This window comes from Cotesia glomerata, linkage group LG9 (genome assembly GCF_020080835.1).
Source record: "Cotesia glomerata isolate CgM1 linkage group LG9, MPM_Cglom_v2.3, whole genome shotgun sequence".
NCBI classification, from domain to species: domain Eukaryota; kingdom Metazoa; phylum Arthropoda; class Insecta; order Hymenoptera; family Braconidae; genus Cotesia; species Cotesia glomerata.
Window position 1 is genome coordinate 13,699,641 of NC_058166.1, and position 24,875 is coordinate 13,724,515.

Consider the following 24,875-nt stretch of genomic DNA (forward strand, 5'->3'; position numbering starts at 1 on the left):
TTGTTTTGCTAGACTATTTATTCCATCGTTTTCATAATAAAAGTAAAAATACAAAAAACAATAATACAGTTGTCCAAAAAAAATCAAATACGTTAATTTGAGACAGAATCATTGTGCTGTTATCCTTAGGAATGGCAGATTTCATAACTTGGTCTGATTTTTCTTGTAATTCTGCGAGCTTTTCAGTAGAAAAATTTAACGCGTTGTTTAGATCTCTGTGAAATTTCCAATTTAAAAAATTCTTCACTTGTGGGACGCGCATTGCGTAGTACATCAAAAACCTGTCAAGTGTTATTAAAAATTAGATTTTTAATTAAGTTCTAAATTAAATAATTTATTTGTATTTTATTATTTTTACTTCGCAAGCTTGTATCTGAACCAGTCAGAATAGCTGAGTGAGGAACGAAGCCTTGGCATGTCAATATCCATTAACTCCGCGAAATACAACAGACTCACTTCATAAGAAATATCTGCGAGATAATATCCAGTGCCAATAGTTAAGCATCTCATCATATGTTCGAATTCTGGAGTTATGTTTCTGAAGTTCGCCTTTATCCAGAGGTTCAAAAAATCTTTAGACCTTTGTTTGATATCTTCTAAGCTTCCTCGACAGAAATTGAAGCTGTAAATATTTTTTATTAGCAACTACAATAATTCTATTGAAATTGAGAGACATCTGATAATTTTTAGAGTTTTTTTAATTAATAAATTATAGTAAAAAAATTTATTTTAAAAATTCCATCTTTAGTAGCTCTGAAAAATTATAAATACAATTTTTTAAAAATGACTCTCTAGGCCTAGTTTATTTTTAAAGAAAAATGAAAAAATTGTCAAGTGTTTGCTAATTTCAGTGTCATTTATAATAATTAAGGAGGTTATCATGGTATAATATTGTCAAATAATTAGAGATTATACGCGTCGCAAAAGTATATAAGCTTGTAGCTAAGTAATCTATAATTTTTACGCAAGACTGTACCCGTGGAGACGCAACCCATATAATTATTTTCTGTTCGACTCCGTAGACATATACTTTTTCATAAATTGTTGAATTTTAATCTCTTATTTATAAATAATTAGACGGTCAAAAATTTTATTTTATTTTTTTCTAAACTCACCACAAATATATTAAAAGACTGTCAGTTTTTTGAAAGCTTCTAACAGTTAGTTTTTTTTTTATAATTAAGAAATTGGTACAGAACTGCAGAAAGCGTATGCAATCAATGTTATTATCTAATTTTTAATTGAATTCATCTCGGGTTATAGGTGGTCAATCGACTTCAAATTTTTAGGGTAATTGTATCATCATGTCCTTAATAAGTATGAAAAAATTTAAAATTTTTTGACGATATACCTTGACCACGATAACTACCTTAAATCTTTAATATTTGTATTAGGTGACAAGATACAATGTAATCGTTCAATTATAAACATTTTTAAAGATATAAGCTCATCCTGATGTTACCTTCATCGAGACCTTTCATTTGAGTACTCACATGCATTTTTTATATATTTTATATATATGATATTTTTGATATTTGTAAATTATTTAAAATATATAAAAAATTCATGTGGGTATTTAAATGAAAGGTCTCGGTAAGGGTAACATCAGGATGAGATTATATCTTTAAAAAAATCATTAAGTGACGAGATGCAGTGTAATTTCTTAATTACAGATATTTTTAAAGGTATAAAGAGAATTCATTTCGGGTTATAGGAGGTCATTCGATTTCAAATTTTTAGGGTAATTGTATCATCATGTCCTTAATACACTGATAGAAGGATTTGTTAATATTTAACAAATCATTTATTAGAGACCACTTTTTAGTCCTTAATAAATATATCTTAGTATACTATTTAAAAAGATTTATTAATATTTAATAAATGAATATCAGATTTATTAAATACAAACAAATCATTTTAAATACTAAGAAATATTTTTTTAATACTAAAAAATGGTCTCTAATAAATGATTTGTTAACTATTAACAAATATTTTTTAACACAAATAAATCCTTCTATCAGTGTAAGTATAAAAAAATTTAGAATTTTCTGACGGTATGCCTTAATGAAGACAACTACCTTAAATCTTTAATATTTTATCAGTAGGTGACAAGATACAATGTAATTGTAAAATTATTAATATTTTTAAAGATATAACCTCATCCTGATGTTACCTTCATCGAGACCTTTCATTTGAGTACTCACATGCATTTTTTATATCTATACTAATATTATAAAGAGAAAAGATTTGATTGTTTGTTTGCATCGAATAGGTTCCGAAACTACTGAACCGCTTTGAAAAATTCTTTCACTGGGGAAGCTACACTATCCCCGGGTGACATAGGCTATATAACATCATAATTAATGTTGAAATTTTTGTTAAATACCCGTGCGAAGCCGGGGCGGACTGCTAGTATTTTATATATATATGATATTTCTGATATTTGTAAAGTATATATAAAATATATAAAAAATTCATGTGGGTATTCAAATGAAAGGTCTCGGTAAGGGTAATATCAGGATGAGCTTATATTTTTAAAAATATCATTAGGTGACGAGCATACATCCAAGCATACATCGGGACCCAATTGGTTATTGATGGGGCAACCCCAATAGGGTTATAGGGTTATAAGGTTATCCCTATTGGGATATGATTGGAACCATGTCGGGTAAGCCCAACGTTAAAATAAAAAAATTAGGAAAACGGTTAACCCTAAAGGCCATCCCTGCAACTTTCCGCTCATTTCATACTTAAGCGCAAAAATTTACATTTATTACGTTTTTGAGCTCTTCGAGCTCAAAAATATAATTTTCGTATTATTTTAAGCTCTCCGAGCTCAAAAATCTGCTAGAAGTTGAATAAAAAACTATTTTTCGAATTTTTAAACCGCAATAACTTTTGAATGAATTAACCGATTTTCACGCAGTCGGTAGCATTTAACGCAGTTTTTAAAGCCTCATAAAGAACTTTTAAGTTTAAATTGATTGAACAAGGAATTTCAAAGTAATTCCCAAAAAACAAATTTTTCGATTTTTTTCGTTAACGATAACTCACGAACGAACTAACCGATTTCGACCGGGCTGAACATTTGAAAAAAATTTTTTTTGCAGTTTTTTTGAGATTTCTCAAAATCTACTGGTTCGAATTGATCCAAAATATAGTCAAAATCTAAGTTTAGCCAAGCTCTTTCGAATGGTGCCAACCGCGATGAAATCGGTTAAGCCGTTCAAAAGTTATGAGAGATTTACAAGCATGTTTGCACAACAATCACATGCTTGTAAAGGTGGACCATTTCATGAACTCCGCCGTCCATCTTACGGCAACAAATAAACACACACACACACACACACACACACACACACACACACACACACACACACACACACACACACACACACACACACACACACACAGGCAGACAGACACAGACGTACGGACATCATCGCGGAAGCATTCGGGGTGGCTTCCTAGGACCTCAAAACGTCAACATCCGTTGAAAACTCGATTTTCGAAAAACGGGGTGAAACCAATAACTTCCCGATTTTTCAATTTTCTTAGCGGGAAGTTAAAAATTGCGAATGGGTTTACCCAATTGGGATATACTCTGGAACATGCTGGGAAAACCCAATGTTAAAGTTATTGAATCAATGATTGGTTTGCCCAGTTGGGTTACTTTTGGGAACTTGTTGGGATAACCCAACGTCAAAATGAATAACTTGCTGTGAGGTTTACCTGATTAGGAACCAATTGGTAACACGTTGGGAAAACTAAACCTTCGATCATCATGTTCTTAATAAGTATAAAAAAATTGAGATTTTTCCGATGATATGCCTTAACCACGACAACTTCCTTAATTGTTTGATTATTTCTTCTTAGAGAATTTTTTGACACTTACTCATCTCCAATTCCCAGCAGATAGCCAAAGCACTTCCATACGTAGGAAAAGTCCTCAAGCTGTTGATCAGTGACACCATGGATGCCTAGAGCTTCGGGATGGAGAACAACTAAACAAAAGAACCCGCCTTGGGCGCAGGCCATCTCGCATTGATGCAATCTCAAAAACTGTACGGAACTTTTGGACTTTTCTGCAAAAGGACATTGTCCAGGTAAAGTAACAGGACATCCTGACCGAAAATCTTCTAATAATATATCTCTTGTATGTGACAATGAGTTTTCTATTGTTGCAGCTTTGGTCATCTCTTCAGGTGACATGGCATTTGCTTTTCTGCGAACAATCACGTGACCCCGTCGTACAGCTCTCATGTCGTTGTACGCTGGAGTTCCTTTGGTCCAAGGATCGGTAGTATACCAATTTTTTACTCGTTTACTGGTTGATAAATATCTAAAATATTTTATTAGTTATTTTTACAATTAAAAATAATTATGAAAATAAAATTAGAAGACATTAGACAGTTTTTTAATTTTTTAATCAATAAAAATTATAAGTAAAAAAATATTTAAAAAAAAATTGCACTTAGAATTTTTCATATTTTCTTCATGTCAAATTTTTTCTTAAAATTTTTTTCAATAAGAAAATTCTAAAAATTTTCAGATGTCAGCTAATTTAATTTGATTTTTTTCAATGAAAAACTTATTTAAAAAAAATCTAAAGAAAAATTTCACATGTAGAAAATTTGAAAAACTATAAGTTTAATTTTTCTTAGTTATAATTTAAGGGGGAGCACCACTGTGACAGTCGAAAAAAAAGCTGATTTTCGGGAATTTTTTAACAGGGAAAATAAAGGATTTGGGGATCGGATTTTTTTTTATTTCATTAAGGGTACATTACAGATTATAACCCTAAATTTTTATTAAAAAATATTTAATTATTACAAAGTTATTAACAATCTCGTAGAGCACTAGAAAAAATTTCCCCCTCCATGGTCGCATCGATAACTCAAAAACGGGTCATCTGAAAATAAAAAACTAAATTGCTTTTTAATCAGTATAAGGATGTAGTTATCGTTGCACGTACGGAATTTTAAAAATTTTGATTCTAAAGATTTTTTTAGCCGGATTAAAACAAAAAAAAAACAGTAAAAATAATGAGAAAATTTTCAATCAGTCACCATATCTTTGAAAATAATAATAATAATAATTTCGTACGTGCGACGATAACTACATCCTTATTTATTAAAACGCAATTTGGGTTTTTAGCTTCAGATGATTCGTTTTTGAGTTATCAATGCGGCCATGGAGGGAGAAATTTTTTCTACACGGAAAAAAGTAAACTGTAAAATAAATTTGAATTCCAGTTAATTTTTATAGTTTCAAACAGTACAGCGGCCATCGGGTCGGCAAAAATATAAATATTACAGAACTTATAGAAAGTGTGAAAGCCACAATTTATAATTTAATATCGAAAATAAGTGTCAACTAGCTGTCACTATAGTAAATAACGATTCTTTTATCTTAAAAATTTACAGTTTCAAACAGTAAAAATTGCCATTTCAATATAATCCATACTATGAGGAGAAGGGGAACTCAGATGAAGAGAAGGCTCACTCTGGGAGAATTTAACATTGGAAACAATAAAAATTTTACTTTTAAAATATACATATTTTACCAGTCCAAGCAGGTCAATAATTAGTTTCATTTTTAGCGTTGCGTTTAAAATTTACCATTTTACTTTGTAAATATTGATGTTGCTTGTATTAGAAATTTAGTAACTTTACTTTATACTTTTTACATATCATGCGATCATTTTTTAGGTACGAAATGATAAATATTAAAGTCAAAATTCTTAATTATTATACTTTAACATTTTCGACATTCACATAGCCAATATTACTGTTTGAAATAGTATTTTCTTTCATTTAAAGAATAAATTGTAGCATTTAAATAATAAATATTATAAAGTGAATAGTAAAATCACGATTTTACTGTTTGAAATGGTAATTTTTAGCAGTTGATCATTACTTATTATAAATCGACTATTATTTAATACAGTTTATTTTTTTCCGTGTAGTGCTCTACGAGATTGATAATAACTTTGTAATAATAAAATATTTTTCAATAAAAATTTAGGGTAATAATCTTTAATGTACCCTTAATATAATAAAAAAAATCCGATTCCCAAATTCCTTTCTTTTTCTTGTCAAAAAAATTCCCGAAAATCACCTTTTTTAACTTCCCGCTAAGAAAATTGAAAATTTTCAAAAATCGGGAAGTTATTGTTTTTACCCCGTTTTTCGAAAATCGAGTTTTCATCAGATCTCGACGTTTTGAGGTCCTAGGAAGCTTCCCTGACTATTCTTGCGATGGTGTCTGTATGTATGTATGTATGTATGTATGTGTGTGTATGTGTGTGTATGTGTGTGTATGTATGTATGTAACCCTTTTATAACTTTTGAACGGCTTGACCGATTTCATCGCGGTTGGTGCCATTCGAAAGGGCTTGACCAAACTTAGATTTTGAATACACTTTGAATCGATTTAAACCGATAGATTTTGAGAAATCTTGAAAAAACTGCGAAAAAAAATTTTTTTCAAATGTGGTTTTTTTTTAATAACTTTCAAACGGCTTGACCGATCAATTCCAAAAACTAATCAGCTCTTGATATCAAAAAACCACGTCGATCTCCACCAAGCCGGTCAAAATAGATTGATTCGTTCGTGAGTTATCGTTGACGAAATAAATCGAAAAAAAAGTATTTTTTTCGAATTACACCGAAATTTCCGGTCTGATCAATTCGCGTTTGAAAATATATTATAGAATTTGAAAAACTACGTCGAATGCCACCAACCGCGTGAAAATCAGTGCATTCATTCAAAAGTTATTGCGGTTTGAAAATTCAAAAAATAGTGTTTTATTAAATTATTTAAATTACTTTCATCCATGATAATGATAACAGAATGTATAATATTAACTACTGTTACCACAGTGGTTTTATTAGTTTCACTTGACAGCTGATTCGAGTAACATGTTTTTTGTTTATCAATTCGTTGCTTGGCTGATAAATGTTATACTTGCTCTTAAATTTGTTAGTAATACTGTATTATATTAAGTAGTTTTTCCTTCATTTATAACTTTAATTAACGATGAAGTGTTTCAGAAGATTATTGTTATTACATAAATGTTAACCTCAAATGTAAGAATTTATCTTTTCAAATTGTATTCTTTCATATGTTTTACATGTTTTTATATTATTGTTTTTTTTTCTGTACACAGCTTGCCTGAAGAAGTTGTAAATAACAACGAAACATTGCAACATTTGAAAACGTAACATTTGTTTTTACCCTTGGTCCACGTTCCTGATAACTTTAAATTATTGTTTTATTAAACTTCTATCAGACTTTTGAGCTCGGAGAGCTCGAAACTACACGAAAATTATATTTTTAAGCTCGAAGAGCTTAAAAACGTAGTAAGTGCCATTTCGAGCGCTTAATTACGAAAGTAGCGAGAAGTTGCAGGGATGGCCTTCAGGGTCAACCGTTTTCCTAATTTTTTTCGACCGTCACAGTGGTCTTCCCCCTTAAGGTAGTTGTTGCGTGATAGGCATTTCAACAGAAAATTATGAAATTTTTTTTATCGAAAGATAAATACATTAATAATTCACTACCAAAATTTCAGATCAATTGACCGCGCCGTTTTTGAGTAATTAATTTTTGAAATTGCATCTTTTACACGTAGAGGTATAGAGTGATGGTAAAGTTAATATGAAATCTTCCGTACCACTCGAGTGGGCCAAAGATTTCATACTAACTTTATCATCTCTCTATACCGCTACGTGTAAAAGATACAATTTCAAAAATTAATTACTCAAAAACGGTGCGGTCAATTGATCTGAAATTTTGGTAGTGAATTATTAATATATTTATCTTTCAATAAAAAAAAATTTCATAATTTTCTGTCGAAATGCCTATCACGCTACAACTACCTTAATGAATGAAAAAAATTTTCAAACGTTTACTGATTTTAGTATCATAAACAATTAAAAATTTATTTGAAAAAAAAATAAATATAAGTACCTTTTAAACGCCTTGTAAGGATCCGATGTTTGTTTGCTAGAGACAAGAGGCTTGAAGCCTTCTTCAAACGACATAGAGCTGAACAAAGTCAGCAGCACAGAGAAAAATAATCCAAAAATGTTATCCTGAGCAAACTTTTGGCCCCTCAAAAATTTTTCATGGTCCAGCCAATCAGGTCTTTCATCCATTGGTATTCCAGAGTCGCCATCAACTGTCAAGCCCACTGTCATCGGAATCAGCGATTCAGGTACGTGAGGAAAAGCATCACGGGCCCATTTAAGCAACAGTTCACTCTTTTCTTCTTTTCTTAATATTTTCCAGTCTAAGGGAAGCTTCACATTGAATAATTCTTGGATTATTTCTTCAGAGTATTCGGCCAAGATTTTGGGTGAAGAAATCTCTGGTTGTTTCGGCGACATCTTTGATAGTTTTATGAGTTAGTAATGCGTTATGAAATAAAACACTTATAGAATCAAACTTATTATTTAAAATAGTATAATATTTTAAGAAATACACTTGGGTTTTTATATTTTTCATAGCTCTTGATAATTATAATCTAATCAAGTCTACAGTTGAAATTTGTGTGAATAATTTGTTGTTCATATCTATTTAATTGATAAAAATTACACTAATACACTCTCGACATACATTATGTCAAATCTATTCAAGTGATCATTTTTATGATATTCAATCAGTTAAAAAAAAAAAAAAAATTATTTTAATTAAAATTATTTATTTATAGTAAAAAAATCATTGATTAATTTTTTAAGATGTAAAATGAAGAAAAATATCACGAGTTATGATAAATTGTTATTACTCGATGAAAAAAAAAATTTTAATAGTTATGATTATAATCTATGTCATTAAGAGAATAAGAAAAATTTTGTTTCCAGGATAGTCATATGATGAAATCGGTTTTTTAAGTGAAATTTAGTGTCATTGCAAAGGTCTTGACTTGAATTTGTGCCTTTTCAAGGTTTCATTTCATTCTCACCAATAGTCAATTTATTATCATAAGTATTTAGACTGCATTGGAAAATACTCTATCTCTAGATACATAATTAAGAAATGCCCTGATTAAACAGAATGATTTAAAATTATTACAAAATTTTTAATCATTTCAAATCATTTTTAATCGTTAAAAAATAATTGAAAATGATTAAAAATTTTTAATCATTTTTAATTATTAAAACATAATTAAAAATGATTCAAAATGATAAAAAAATTTTTAATCATTTCTAATCGTTAAAATATAAATTCATCAAGTATTTTCAGTCCCTCGGCTAAAGAGAGAAGCCCGTATGCACTTTTAGGTCCCCAGATTCTGATTAATGATATTTACGTATTTTTTTGCCGAGGATCACGAAAAACTAGGTTATTTTGCTCGCCGATGGTAAGTTTAATTGTTTAAAACAATATAAATCAGGAACGGCTGATTTGACGGGGAAGTTTAGTTGAAAAAAAAGTTTTAAAATTGAAAAACCAACAAAAAATGTCCTTATCATTTTTTTGATAAAGTGAATATTTTCGGAGATATCGCAAAAAACAACAAGTAGCGGTCGAACCTCTCTGTCGCGCGCACACAAACCACGGACTCTAACGACGGACGACAGGCAGAAAAAAATACAGAGACGAAAAAAAATTCAATTCTCGGTAACCACAGGAGATTAAGAAAGGAAACTCATGGAAATCATAGAGTAGACTCTACAAAAGATTTCCAGGCCCATAATCGATCGATCAACCCGATGGACACCGAGTAACAGCTCCATAAAATGCGTTTTTTGACTTATTTCACAAAAATTTGACATTTAGAAATTCAATCCTCGGTGTCCACTCGAGATTGAGAAAGGAAACTCATGGATATCATAAAATAGACTCTACAAAAGATGTCCAGACCCATAGTCGATCGATCAACCCCATGAACACCAAGTAACAGCACAATAAAAAGCGTTTTTTGTCTTCATTGACAAAAATTTGACATTTTAAAATTCATTTCTCGGTGTCCACTGAAAATTAAGGAAAAAAAACTTCTCAAAATTGTAGATGATTTCCAGACCCATAATCGATCGATCCATCCCATGGACACCGAGTAACAGCCCCATAAAGGGCGTTATTTGACTTATTTGACAAAAATTTGACATTTAAAAATTCATTTCGCGGTGTCCATTGGAGATTGAAGAAAGGAACTTCTAAAAATTGTAGAGGAGACTCTATAGAAGATTTTCATACCCATAATCGATCGATGCACCTTAAGGACACCGGGTGAATGCCTCATAAAGGGCTTTTTTTGACTTACTTGTCACAAATTTGACATTTAAAAATTCAATCCACGGTGTCCACTCGAGATTAAGAAATTAAACTCATGGAAATCCTAGAGTGGACTCTACAGAAAATTTCCAGGCCCATAATCGATCGATCAACCCCATGGACACCGAGTAACAACCCCATAAAATGCTTTTTTTGAATTATTTGACAAAAATTTGACATTTAAAAATTCAATCTTTGGTGTCCACCCGAGATTAAGAAAGGACACTCATGTAAATCATAGAGTAGACTCTACAGAAGATTTCCAGACCCATAATCAATCGATCAACCCCATGGACACCGAGTAACAGCCCCATAAAAGGCGTTTTTTGACTTATTTGTCACAAATTTAACATTTAAAAATTCATTTCTTGAGGATCGAGGGAGATTAAAGAAAGGAACTTCGAAAAATTTTCTGTAGGGTCCACTCTACGATTTTCATGAGTGTCCTTTCTTAATCTCGAGTGGACACCGAAGATTGAATTTTTAAATGTCAAATTTTTGTGAATTAAGTCAAAATTAGCATTTTATGGGGCTGGTACTCGGTGTCCATGGGGTTGATCGATCGATGATGGGTCTACAAATCTTTGGTAGGTTTTACTCTATAATTTCTAGGAGTTTCTTTTCTTAATCTAGAGTGGACACCGAGGATTGAACTTTTTAATGTCAAATTTGTGACAAATATGTCAAAAAAAGCCCTTTATGGGGCATTCACTCGGTGTCCATGGGTTGCATCGATCGATTATGGGTCTGAAAATCTTCTATAGAATCTCCTCTACAATTTTTAGAAGTTCCTTTCTTTAATCTCCAGTGGACACCGCGAAATTAATTTTTAAATGTCAAATTTTTGTCAAATAAGTCAAAAAACGCCCTTTATGGGGCTGTAACTCGGTGTCCATGGGATTAATCGATCGATTATGGGCCTGGAAATTTTCTGTAGAGTCCACTCTACGATTTCCATGAGTTTAAATTCTTAATTTCCAGTGGAGACCGAGAAATGAATTTTAAAATGTCAAATTTTTGTCAATGAAGACAAAAAACGCTCTTTATTGTGCTGTTACTCGGTGTCCATGGGGTGGATCGATCGATTATGGGTCTGAAAACCTTTTATAGAGTCTTATCTACAATTTTAAGAAGTTTGTTTTCTTAATTTCTAGTCGACACTGAGATATGAATTTTTTAAAGTCAAATTTTCGTCAAATAAGTCAAAAAACGCCCTTTATGGGGCTGTTACTCGGTGTCTATGGGGTTGATCGATCGATTATGAGTCTGGAAATTTTCTGTAGAGTCTACTCTATGATTTCCATGAGTTTCCTTTTTTAGTCTCCAGTGGTTAACGAGAATTGAATTTTTTTTTGTCTCTGTATTTTTTGTCTATAATTAAGAAATTACATTGTATCTTGTCAACTATTGACATTTTTAAAGATATAAGCTCATCCCAATGTTACACTCATCGAGACCTTTTATTTGAGTACTCACATCAATTTTTTACATATTTTATATATTTATATATTCTTCAAATACTATATATATATAATATATAAAAAATGCCATGTGGGTACTCAAATGAAAGGTCTCGATGAGTGTAACATTGAAATGAGTTTATATCTTAAAAAATGTCAATAATTAACCCTAGACTGGTCAACAAACGCGACCTAACGACTTTGGTCGAGTAATGAGGGATTTGCCGCAATTCTTTTAGAGCGTACAGTGTTGCCAGTTCATACACGTTTGACAGGCAAAGACTAGAGGTGTTTTCGGCAACGCCGTGGACAAAAAACTACTTACGACTCTGGTCAAGCGATGAGGAAAGCCCCGCAAATTTTTTTAAGAAATTTTTTTTCAGCAATTTAACGTTTTCGAAGATGTTTGAAAAAATTGTTAACATATTCTAAAATGTTCAAGGAACAAATTCAAATTTTTTTGAATAATTTTAGTAAATATTGAAGATGTATTAAACAAAATATAATTGAGCGCGGCGTCTCGCTCATAGGGTGACCAGTCTAGGGTTAAGAAATTACATTGCATCTTGTCAACTATTGATATTTTTAAAGAAAGTTTGGAAAATCCAAAAGTGCACGACTCATAATGCTCATTTAATTATGGAATATAAAAAAAAAAAAAAAAACTTAAGTCGTTCAAAATTAATTGCCGAAAAAACAGCTGTAGTAGGAAGGTACTGCACAAGCGCTTCTGGTGGAATAAAATGTACATAATATCTATAGATATAGATATATCACCATCCATGTTAATTTTACATGGATATATATAGATATACAGTCTTGTAGTTTTCGTTTTTTATTAATTGTAATTAAACGACACTGAATTAATTAACCATTCGCATTCAGTGACCTACAATCGTCGATTAGAATTTAAAAAAAAAAAATTTAACTGAAATAATTGATTTTTTCACAAGTTACAGTGTTTCCGGGGTTTCATACATGACGGACAGGAAAATTTTTTGACCTATTTTGATGTTTTTTTCCGTTTCTATTGCAGTAAATCAATTTTTAGAAAGTATGGAATTAATCTCCATTAAATTATCTCGACAATAGTATGCAAAATATCTTGATTCCGTGAACTAACAAGGCTATAATACTAAAAATAGTTGCTAAAATGAGGCGAAAAAAATTTTTCGATCGTAAAGCACTCTCTGATACTTCGCATCATGAGTCGTGCAATATAAGCTCATCCCAATGTTACACTCATCGAGACCTTTCATTTGAGTACCCACATCAATTTTTCATATATTTATACATATGTATATATGAACAATATATCAAAATGCATGTGGGTACTCAAATGAAAGCTCTTGATGAGTGTAACATCGGGATGAGCTTATATCTTTAAGAACGTCAATATTTAAGAAAGTACAGTGCAATTTAACAAAAGTCATTATTTAATAAACGAAAATTTTTAATTTTTTTAATTCCCAAGTCACGGCAGTCACATAGTGATTGCAAGGTTGCTAGTAACAATTATTAAAGATCAGTTCATTTTTTTTTGAAAAAATCTACCTGGTAACTTCAGACCGAAACTTTTCATCATTGTTAAGAAAAAATTAACGATCTTTTTCTCGAAATTTGAATACATAATGCAAGCTTTTAGTTTGAATGATTTCCAATATTGTAAATTGATAATACGCTCTGCAATCCATTAAACCTATAAAATATTTATTATTAATAACGATACCAAGTATTAATTATCTATTGTTATATAACTCACCTTATATAAGTAAAGAAAAAAAGTTATTATCTCGATAACCAATTAACGTAATCATAAATGATATCTAAATTATTTATGTAATTATTTGTAAACTTTGTTCCCACTTGTTTCATTCGTCGTATTGGCTTCTGAATTTAATTCGAAATTTTTTCCAATATAAATCTTAATTAATACTTTGCAAAGTACGTTAAAAAAATTTTTCTTGCTACTTTTTTCAAGATTCATCGTTACAAAATAAAATTTATCCAACGAATGAAATTAAAAAATGACTGAGTACTTCTAAATGGATTAACTTTATATATATTGTAACCAATAATCTAATCATATCAGGGTATTAGCAAAGGATTAATTTTATCATCGATTAATTTATAACTTTTGCAAAGCACTTATTAAGAATTGTAGGTCGAATTTATCCGAATCGAATAAGGAACGTCGTGAATAGTCGTATTATTACATGACTTCTTGGTTCTTCTTAGGACGTCATCCAGCAATTGTTTTTTGTACTCCATCCATCTGTAAAAATCAAACAGTCAGTCTAAATTGAAAAGAGTATCAGTTGAAAAAATACATTACTTCTTATTTGTAATGAAATGTTGAAACAGTTTATCTCTCGTTGGGTATTTTGAATTCATAAATACTTTGACTCGCTGCCAAATATTTGCGTGATTGTGCTCGAGCAACCAGTAACGGGGAATCAATAAACAGCGTACTGGTGTTGTTGATACGATCCGTCGATTTCGCATTTCTTCACCTTTAAAGTAAGTTATTTTTAACATCTTAAATCACACAATAATAATTATATTACGTGTGAAAAGCTAAAAAGGCGCATTGCTACAGGTTAGTAGAGATGCATGCTAAAAGGGCACACAAGAAAATTTTTTTTGCTATTTTTTTAAATTGTTCGAAACGCGAAGATTTGTAAAAAAAAATTCGAGTCTTTTAGGTAAAAGGGCATATCTCGAGATAAAAAAAAATTTTAGTTGTAACACAAAATGTTGACAGAAAAACTGGAAAATGAGTTGCGTTCGCCAATAATAAAAATGTTGAGAGGACCTGTGATTAAAGAGATTTGTGAGTACATTAGGAAAGTAGAGAGTAAATGGAGTAATAGGAAAGTAATAGTAAATTCTCGGTAACCGGGCTCTATATTCGCTGACAAAATATCCTTAAGACAAAAAATCCATGGATAAAAAATCCGTGGACAAAATATTCTTAAGTTCAATAAAATATTTTTAATTTTATAATAATATTTTTAATATTAAAAATGTGTTAAATTGACTCTCAATTATTTATTAAAAATCTGTTAATGTCGAAAAAACACACCCCAAATCCCATGTTAAAAGGGCGCACACATTTATCCGCGTTTGTGTTGGTCTAATATTGAACAAACACACACAAAATAAACACACATAGAACCAAATGGAGAGAGTGAAAATATTAAAATGAGGGGAGAAATGTATGTGTCAGTGTAAATCTGGTCATTATTATTAAATATTAAGGATTACAAATCATAGAGTAGCAGTCAGTAAGGAACTTAGTGCAACTAAGTACCATGAGTAATAATGCAAAGCGATTTAAACTTTGTAAAATATTGTATGCAAAATGCAAATACTCTAAGAGCATATATTGAAATAAAAATATATATACAAAATGTTGACAAACAGTTTCACAAGACAAATTAGATCCAAAAAAAACGTCTAGCATACAAAGCTCAGTTATTATATATATATATATATATATATATATATATATATATATATATATATATATATATATATATATATATATATATATATATATATATATATATATGGTGTTTTATTTGCATAACTTTACAAAGTTTTATATAAAGGTTTTTTTTACGATATAAATATTAGATAGATATTAAAGATATTAAAAAGTAACTTCTATATAGGTAATAATTATTAATTATTTTCAACATTTTTTAACTCAGCTCATTTATTATAAAAAAGAGCAAAATGAAAATAATTGGTTATTTTTCAGTTACTCAGTTTCTGAATATAAAATTCATATGATTAAAATTTTTTTATCCTATTAATAAAAATAATAAATTAATAAAAATTAAATAAAATTAAATAAAAATATAGGATGACAGAAAAATTCTGACAACGAAATACAATTATAGATATTATGTAATATGTATGTAAGTATGAAAGGGTACAAAAGTATTGTAACGTAATGTGATATTTGAAGTAAGAAGTGTAATATAATATAAAAAAAAGTATAAATATGTAAAAAAACGAGCCAAAACTAAGTGTAAACACAACAAATGTAAATAATTAATAAAATTTTTGTTTTTAAATTACATGTATTTTATAAAAAAGTTTGAAAACTCCAAAAGTGCACGCCTCATAACGCTCATTCATTTTTTAAGAAAAAAATTAATTGTGTAATTGATTAAAAAAAAAAAATTATAATTAAGTAATTTCTTACAGAGTATTTTTTATTTTTTTTTTTAAATATCGGTGGCCTTTTTTCTTGTCATACGCGCACGCAGTCTAAAAAAAAACTAGCTTGATCAAGTGGCGCCATAGTTTTCACGTGACAAATAAGAAAAGTTCGTTTGGCTTCGTAAGGTTGTATCGTAGTGAATTTTAATAAAAATTCAATTTAAAAAAAAATACGTAAGCTAGGCCACTGATATGAAATACGGACCCATTTCATTGAATTCTTAAACAAATAAAAAAAGCCCGGTCTTGAAATATCAATTTGTTCGGGAGTAATCGTTGGTACATCCAAAATGGGGTGACATCCGGACATCCACGTAAAATTTTTTTCAAAACTTTTTTTTTCAAAATAGCAACATGAAATGATTTTATAAAGTAAAAGATGATTTAATTTAAGTGTTTTTTCGTTGTACATATACTTATATCATTGTATAAGTGTAATATGGTTGTGATAGAGGCATTTAAAGATCACAAAATTGCTTGACCTTGATGAGTCGAGTATAAAGCACAACCTCACGCGCTTCACGCTATGAGGCGTGCAATAAGTTAAAAATACAGTTTTGTAAAACACGCACTGTGATACAAATAAAACTCTATTATATTCTATAACATTTATAATTAATAATTTATTTCCACAGATTGTAAATGTGTTATACTTACCTAGACCAAAACAAGCGCCACGATGAAACTCACATATTTGGATGAAAATAGTTCGAACTGCTTCTGGATAAGTTTGGTCAGATAAAGTCGACGGTTTTCGCATCAAAGCTGTTGTAATGTCCGTTATTTCATGCCACTGGTTTACCTTTAGAATAATTTGAGTAATTAGTTTGCTAAAGATTTAATCCGCGAACTTTCTGAAAATTTCAGTGTAAACTTTGTCAAACCACGAACTTTACAAAAGTCAAAACTTAAATAGAGAAGTACCTTTAAGAATTTAGTTAAATTTGCGATATCAAGAGTAAATATTAATTAAAATAATTAAATACTCACTACATCTTGTAATGTTGCTGTAATAGTACTGTCTCGGTCACAGTCCATAGGATTTTTTATTTTTTGTGACAGCAATTTTTTCGTAAATTCTTTAACCTCCGGAATTTCTTCAGGTTTGTTCTGTTTCAAGTTAATTTAATTAGAAAAATAACATTATCAATACTTTTATAAGATAAAAATAATTATGATACTGAAATTAAGAGACATTGACAATTTTTAGAAATATTTTTACTAATAGATTATAACAAGAAAAATTTATTTTAAAAATTCTATATTTAGAAACTGTAAAAAATTAGAAGTGCAATTTTTTTAAAAATAATTTTTTAAACCTAGTTTATTATTAAAGAAAAATTAAAAAATTTTCAAGTCTCTGCCAATTTCAATTTCATAAATAATTTACTAGAAAATTAATTTCTCCATTTGATTTCCGGCTAAGTCTTTTACTGCTCCGCTGTGGTGTATTTAATTTATCCGGATCGTATAACTGATACGTCATTTTGCCGTAGTGTTTTTCTTCTAGAATTAACATGTGTTCTATAAGCCGACATGTACCCGACAATACGAAGTAGACGTAGTTCACCATACCTTTGCCGTCACCTAACAAAATCTAAAAATTAATTCATCAAAATTAATTAAAATCAACAAATCATAATCATTAAGAGCTTACATGGGTTTCACGGTTTCAAAAAATTGATTTTTTTGTTTTATTAAATTCTACAACATCTCTAGAACATTGTCCTAAAGTTTCAAATCGATCCAAATAATAGTTTCGGAGATACAGTTTTAAAAAGTTGCGCGCTCAAGGCGCTGTTGTATTGTCACTCAAAACTTTAAACGCGTTTTTCTCAAAACTATGTTTTCAAAGACGATTGTCAAGATTTCTCGAGAACTACTCGACCGATGTTGATGAAATTTTAGACAGGTCTTCGAGATATAATTTACAAGGTCTCGGACGAAGGACTTTTTTTTTCAATTACAACTATTTAAAAAAAAATGCCGCGAAATTTTAGTCAAATTTTTCATTTTTTTTGTAAAAATCTCGGCCAAAAATCCAATTTTAATTTTTTTTGCTTCGTCCAAGACCGAGTTTGAAGTCTTAACTAAAGCATGTATTTTTTTTTTTCACTTCAAATGATCCTGCTAAGAGTTCTGCTGTCAACGCGGACGCATCTTTTTCCGAGGGCTCGCCGGACGTCACAATGGCAGAGTTTTTAATATTTTTTTTTTTTTTTAATATCATTAATCCCTTATTAAACATGTATCTTTGAGACAGTAAAAAGTTTGAATAAAATATTTCATTTTTTAGATTAAAAAAAAAAAATTGTTGAAAATAATAGGTCATTTTTTGCCGGAGGAAACCCATGTAACCCCTTAATACAAAAACTTACCTCATTGGCTTCAAAGTCCTTTATTTTACTCAAAATGCAGCATTCTCTGACAGTAGTGTCGTCCCAAGACTTGAAATAATTAAAATTAACCAACGCGTCTTGCAAAATGGTCCAGTTTTGCAGTAAAATATTTTTTAACAGCCGGTCAAAATCAGTTTTATGAAGACAGAACAAATCTACAGCCGCTAAAAATTTAATTTATTTGGTAATAAATTCAATAATTAAATTAAATTTTTTTACTAATATTATATTTCATACTTTTTGTGATAATAGTTGATGACCGTGAAATTGAATGTAAAAGCGCAACTTCACCAAACATGTCACCGGGCCCTAAAATTCCTGTATGTATTTCTTTCATATCTCCTGTTAATTAAAAAAAAAAAGTTTTAAATTAAATATTGAAACATGTAACAGTCAATTAAAAATACATACCAGTAATATAATCCTTCTCAATTTTACTCAACTCAACCTCTCCTTGAACAATAAAATACATAAATTCCGCGGGATGATTCTGTTTGACGATAACTCGCTGGGCGTTAAAACGCTTGTAGTAAACAACTCTGGCAATCAATTGCCGCTCCTTATCCGGATACTTTTTAAAGGCATTGAATTTTTTAATCAACTGGACTATATGAACTTTATCCTGTTTACTTCTTATATTTGGAGATGTCAAAAGAACTGACCGGTCTTGGATACTCAGAGACTTTTCTTCTTTAAGAATTTCGTTGTCTTCTTTTTGCAACCAGTCTTTGTATTCAATAACTAGTCTCACGGCAGCTCTGAATAAATATTTTCCTTTTAATTTTACCTAAAAAAAATTTTTTTTAATTCTCCAATATAATAATCTCATTATGAAAATTGAATTAGTCTGAAATAATTATAACACTGAAATTGAGGCATCTGATAATTTTTAGAATTAAAAAAAAAAAATTGCATCTTTAAATGTTTTAAAAAATTAAAAATGCAATTTTTTTTAAAATACTAATAAGAGGTCCTCCAATGAAGGAAATTTGTATTTTTTTCAAGCAGATAAAAAGACGAAAGGATACAGAAGTATAATATCTTAAAGATACAAATAAATATCCAAAGGAGAGACAACCACAAAAGACAAATAAACTAAAAGTGATCCATAAATGTTTAGTTAATAATAAAAAATAAATTCTATGAAGACATATATATTTATATGTTTAAATATTTTCTTTTAAAATTTATTAGATTTAAGAGAAAAATGTAAAAGAGTTTGTTAACATCAAACTGCACAACTGGTACTAATAAATAAAAAAAATAATTTTTTTTAACTAACTTTCTTGAAATGACATTAGAGTTAGCAGTCACTTGACCATTTTTTAATTTGATATAACAAATTTGTTCCAAAAAATTATTTTTAAAAAATTGCATTTATAATTTTTAAAAATTTCTACATGTCAATTTTTTTTCTCACTTTTTTGCTATCATTTATGACACTGAAGTTGACAGACATTAAAAATTTTTTTAGAATTTTATGGCAATTGAATTATTATAAAAAAAAATCTGGAAAACGGTTGACTCTAAAAGCCATCCCTGCAACTTCCCGCTAATTCCATAAGCTTTTAAAATTGCATTTATGACGTTTTTGAGCTCTTCGAATTCAAAAATATAATCTAATTCTTATTTTGAGATCTCTGAACTCATAGAGTAAGCTGTTCTAAGCTTTTGAACTCTTCGAGCTCAAAAGTCTGATGGAAGTTTAATATAAAACAGTATTTTTAATTTTCAAACTGCAACAATTTCTGAAGGAATGAATTGATTTTCACGCGGTTAGCAATATTCCACGCAGTTTTTCAGAATCGATGATATACTTTTAAACACAAACTGATCGAACCGAAAATCTTAGAGAAATTTCAAAAATTCACTTTTTCCGAATTTTTTCGACAACGATAACTCATGAACCAATCAACCGATTTTCACCTTCTTGGTGGCGATCGACGTGATTTTTTAGGCTCTAATAATTATTTTATTTGTCAAAAACGATCCAAAAAGAAATGTCAAAGTTATGTGAAAAAAAACACTTTTTTCGAAATTTCTCGTTTTCGATAACTCTCGCACGAATTAACCGATTTTGACGGGACTGGTGGCAATCGACGTCGTTTTTCAAACTTAAGAGCTGATTAGTTTTTGGAATTGATCGGTGAAGCCGTTTAGAAGTTATTCCAAAAAAACGATTTTTTGAAAATTTTATTTTTGAGATTTCTCAAAATCTAGCGAACCGAATCGATTCAAATTCTCACGAAATTTAATGGCAATGATACTCTTTGGATCGCCTCATATTTCAATCTGATCGGCCGAACCGTTCAAAAGTTATAAGAAGTTTACATACATACACACACACACACACACACATACAGCCGCACAGACACCATCGCGGGAATACTCAGGGAAGCTTCCTGTGACCTTAAAACGTCGCGATCTGATGAAAACTCGATTTTCGCAAAACGGGGTATTACCAATAACTTCCCGATTTTCGAAAATTTTCAATTTTCTTAGCGGGAAGTTAAAAATTTAATTAAGAAATTCCACATGTGAAAATTTTTAAAGCATTTTTTTATTTGGAGTGTCTAGCCATCTGATAATTCGGACGATTAATTTTTTTTTATTCGTCCGACAAACCTTAAATTGTACCCTATATACTAAATAAATAATAATAAATAGTTTTATTTGCACGACTTTCGTCTCTTACAAAGTTTTTACATATTTTGTATCTGCATATTAATTGTTATATACTAAATAAATATTATCATATTTCTCTGTTGATTAAATATTAATTATATTCTAGAATTTATTTGATATAAAAAAATATTCTCTTTCGGATGACTAGCATTATTGTTTTCAAAAATAATGATATTAAAGTCAGCTGTCACTCGACCATTTTTTAATTTTATTTAATAAAAAAATTCGTTCGGAAATATTTTTTTTTTTAAATTGCATTTTCAATTTATTAAATTTTTTAAATGTCAATTTTTTTCTCATTTTTTGATCCAGTAATTTATTTATTAGAAAAATTATTAAATATCTGCTAAATTAATTTTCATTCAAAAATATTTTTTTTCATCATGTGAATAGACACTTCTAATTAATTTGTCATAAGAATTTCAAAAATTGTTAGATGTCAGCTGATTTTAATGTCACATCTGATTTTTTAATTAAAATTTTTTACAATTAATACTCACTCCAACAGATTTTTTCTTCTTCAATTGAACGTAACTGAATGATTCTTTAACAGTAGCCTTTTTTTGATTCATACTTAAATTTTTTTACAATAGAATGATATAATTAAATTAGTTCCCTCTACTAAAAGCCAAAACGTCAACACTAAAATTTAAAGTTTGTTGTGATATCGATCAAACAAAAGCATGAAACGTCACTTATATTTATTTAATGTGCAGAAATACATTAAGAAAACAAAAAAGAAATTTATTATATACACATTTGTGATGGCACTTCTTATGTAAAAAAATACTTTAATTCACAGCCAATTTTTCGCAAACTTAAATTTAAAAAATTTCAGAAAAAAATTTAACTTTCCACATAATTAAGCATTGCACGCATAACATCACCAGTCCAATTATTTTATACTGAGAAAAAACACTAACATCTAAATATTTTTCATCTTTTTTATTATTAATATTATTAATGTTGTTATTATTATTCTTTTGAATTACAGAAAGAGTTTTCGAAGACTTTTTACGGAGCTCGGAGTGTTTTTCCTCGGTGAACTTCAACGCGCGATCTATGGACTTGTTGAGACGTGAGTTGAGGAATTCTTTAACTCGAGGTGAGCGAGTGGTGTAGTACATTATAAATCTGTAAATAATAATAATTATTGTTGTTATTAATGTCTATTTTTTTATTTGCAGAATCGTGATTTATATTTTCATTAATATTTATATAACTTACTTGGTAATATTGAATTTAAAGCGATCACGGTAGCTGAGTGACGAGCGTAATAGCGGCATGTCGAGATTCAGCAGCTTCGTAAGATAGAGTAGACTTACTTCGTAAGAGCTACCAGGAAAATAATATTGCATACCAACGGTAATACATCTCATCATGTGCTCCCACTCGGGAGTTATGTCACGCAAATTAGGTTTCACCCATTGGTTTAAATAATCTGCTGAAAGTCGTTTTATTTCTTCCAGCGTTCCGCCGCAGTAGTTGAATCTGTAAGAAGTAATATTCATTTATTTATTTTATTATCATTTTCCGGGAAAATATTACAAGATAATTTTATTTAAAGAAAAATAATATCGTACTGATAGTAGAGTTTATTAACTATCAGCAAATTAATTAATTTTATTATTTATTATTTAATTTTTTATAACAATTTTTGAGAAGAAAACTGAACTTATTAATGGTTAATAATTATTAATAATTAATATCTATCATTCTTAATTAATATTAATTATGGTAATTATTTACAAGTAAGGTCAACCCCATTTTGGGCCATAACTAGGTGAAAAACTAACATTTTTTAATTTTTAATTTTTCTTTTATTCTTTTCAATAACTTTTTTGCCTGCAAAAGTTGGAAAAAATTTTGGCTCTCATATTTTTGGATAAAATTTCTATTTTATCTCTTTTTGATGTTGATATATTTTTTTTTGAGAAGTACATAAAAAAACGAACAGTTGAAAAAAAAAAGTTGAATATCACAATTTTCTAAAAAAAAGTTATAAATTTTTTAGAAAATTTGTTAAAATTGTAATAATCAACTTTTTTTTTTTTTTAATTGTTCATTTTTTTTTTAATATATTAATAAAATAAAATAAAAATTGCGTTAAAAAAAATAAAAAAATGGTTGTAAATATTTACCTTAATTATTTTTAATAATTATTAATTTAAGACTAAATTTGTCTAACTTCAAAATTTACATTATATTTTTTAATAGAATTTCTTATAATACTAAAATTAGCCGACGTTTTTAATTTTATGATTTTTCTTTCATTTATTAAATTAGAACTAAAAAATATTTTTGATAAATTGCACTTGTATTTTTTCAAGTTTTTTACAATTAAAATTTTTTTTTTATAGAACTTATTTTCAACAAAAATTTTAGTAAAAAAATTTCAACTAAATTTCCACATTTAGATATTTTAAATAATTAAGAGTGTAATTATAAGGAAATATTTTTTTACTATTAATTTAATTAATAAATATAAAATAAAAAATTTTCAGATATTAATTTTTCTTTCTATTCAAGTCATAAAAAAAATTAAAATAAAATATTATACTCAATTTTAATTAAAAGACCAAAATAATTATTTGTTAATAATTAATAATTTGTTTTTTATCAATGACATGTTAATAAATATTCATTAAATGATTTAATCTTAAAAAAAAATTATCAACAGTTAATATAGCTAATTAAATGTCAGCAAATCCTTCCATGAGCACGAACAAAAAAAAAAAGTAAAAACAAAAGCGATAAAACACTTACTCGTCCTCGATCCCGAGTAGATACCCGATCCCTCTCCAAACATGGCAGAAATCGTCCAGATCTTGATCAGTGGCTCCGTGGAGCCCGAAAGCCTCAGGATAAACAACGGCTAAGCAAACAAATCCACCTTGAGTTACCGCCATCTCACCTTGGTGCAATCCTTTGGGTCTCACAGCTCTTACAGTTCCTGCCGAGAAAGGACACTGTCCCGACTTCGCCACCGGACACTCAGCTCGGAAATCTTGGAGCAAAATGTTCCGTGTTGGTGACCATGGGTTCTCTATTTTTCCCGCTTTGTCTATTTCTTCATTGGATATCGAGCTCAATTTATTGCGCACTATTGTGTGCATTCTCCTCACTGTTTGAATGTCATTGTATGCTGGCGTGCCCTTGGTCCATGGATCGCTGGTAAACCAATTTCTTACTCGCGCTCCAGTCGATAGATACCTGCATTGATTTCAAAGTTTTTTATATAACAATATTTTGTTTTTCAATCTATATTTTAGGAATTATAATCATTTTTACAGTCACTTAATAATGAAATGTATCTCCTAAAATACTCCTTAATAGCTCCATAGTATAAAAAAAAATATTTGTAGGAAATTTTCTAAGCTACAACTTTATATTCTTACAATTTTTCTTAAAAGTCATTATTTTAGGAGTTATGACCATTTTTAGAGTGACTAAATAATGATTATTCATTTTCCACTATGTGAGTACTAGTTAAGTTACTATATCTCCGAAAATATTGAAGATAAGCCTATAGCATAATAATATTTTTTGTAGGAAATTTTCTAAGCTACAACTTTGGATTCTTACAATTTATCTTAAAAGTCATTATTTTAGGAGTTATGACCATTTTTAAAGTAACTAAACAAAGATTTATAGCGACTAAATAATGATTATTTATTTTTCACTATGTGAGTAACTAGTTAAGTTACTATACCTCTTAAAATATTGAAAATAAGCCTATAGTATGAAAACATTGTTTGTAGGAAATTTTATGCTACTTTAGATTCTTACGATTTTTTTTAAAAACCATTATTTTAGGAGT

At 29.2% G+C, this 24,875-nt stretch overlaps 2 protein-coding genes across 4 annotated transcripts in view; both read right to left on the minus strand.

The window, feature by feature from the left end:
- On the minus strand, window positions 1–21,637 carry LOC123271203. Of its 3 annotated transcripts, none has more exons than XM_044737452.1 (10): window positions 21,556–21,637; window positions 18,782–19,157; window positions 18,608–18,679; window positions 18,350–18,534; window positions 17,362–17,568; window positions 16,962–17,081; window positions 16,629–16,773; window positions 14,074–14,251; window positions 13,501–14,013; window positions 13,319–13,437 (listed from the first exon to the last, which is right to left on the minus strand). In XM_044737452.1, the coding sequence occupies exons 1-9, from the start codon at window positions 21,625–21,627 to the stop codon at window positions 13,890–13,892; spliced, it is 1,479 nt and encodes a 492-aa protein (XP_044593387.1). In that variant the 5' UTR covers window positions 21,628–21,637; the 3' UTR covers window positions 13,319–13,437; window positions 13,501–13,889. The 3 variants fall into 3 exon arrangements, with proteins under 3 accessions (XP_044593388.1, XP_044593387.1, XP_044593386.1); XM_044737451.1 differs by having other exon boundaries at window positions 18,608–18,712; XM_044737453.1 differs by lacking the exons at window positions 14,074–14,251; window positions 16,629–16,773; window positions 16,962–17,081; ... (3 more) ...; window positions 18,782–19,157; window positions 21,556–21,637 and adding exons at window positions 1–281; window positions 359–622; window positions 3,896–4,342; window positions 7,972–8,390 and having other exon boundaries at window positions 13,293–13,437; window positions 13,501–13,885.
- LOC123271202 overlaps window positions 21,554–24,875 on the minus strand; it is a 20,237-nt gene continuing 16,915 nt past the window's right edge. The window contains exons 3-5 of the mRNA XM_044737450.1: window positions 23,822–24,268; window positions 22,283–22,546; window positions 21,554–22,189 (exon numbers count right to left, since the gene is read on the minus strand). Coding sequence (XP_044593385.1) covers window positions 21,880–22,189; window positions 22,283–22,546; window positions 23,822–24,268 — 1,021 coding nt within the window. The 3' untranslated portion in view covers window positions 21,554–21,879. The remainder of the gene's footprint in view (window positions 22,190–22,282; window positions 22,547–23,821; window positions 24,269–24,875) is intronic.

Coding starts and splice junctions, on each gene's coding strand:
- LOC123271203 (XM_044737451.1), bottom strand. CDS start 21,627: ATGAATCAAAAAAAGGCTACTGTTAAAGAATCATTCAGTTACGTTCAA. Junction 17,082..17,361: donor ATGGAGAAATTAATTTTCTA/GTAAATTATTTA, acceptor AACTTGAAACAG/AACAAACCTGAAGAAATTCC. Junction 16,774..16,961: donor CAGCAACATTACAAGATGTA/GTGAGTATTTAA, acceptor ATTATTCTAAAG/GTAAACCAGTGGCATGAAAT.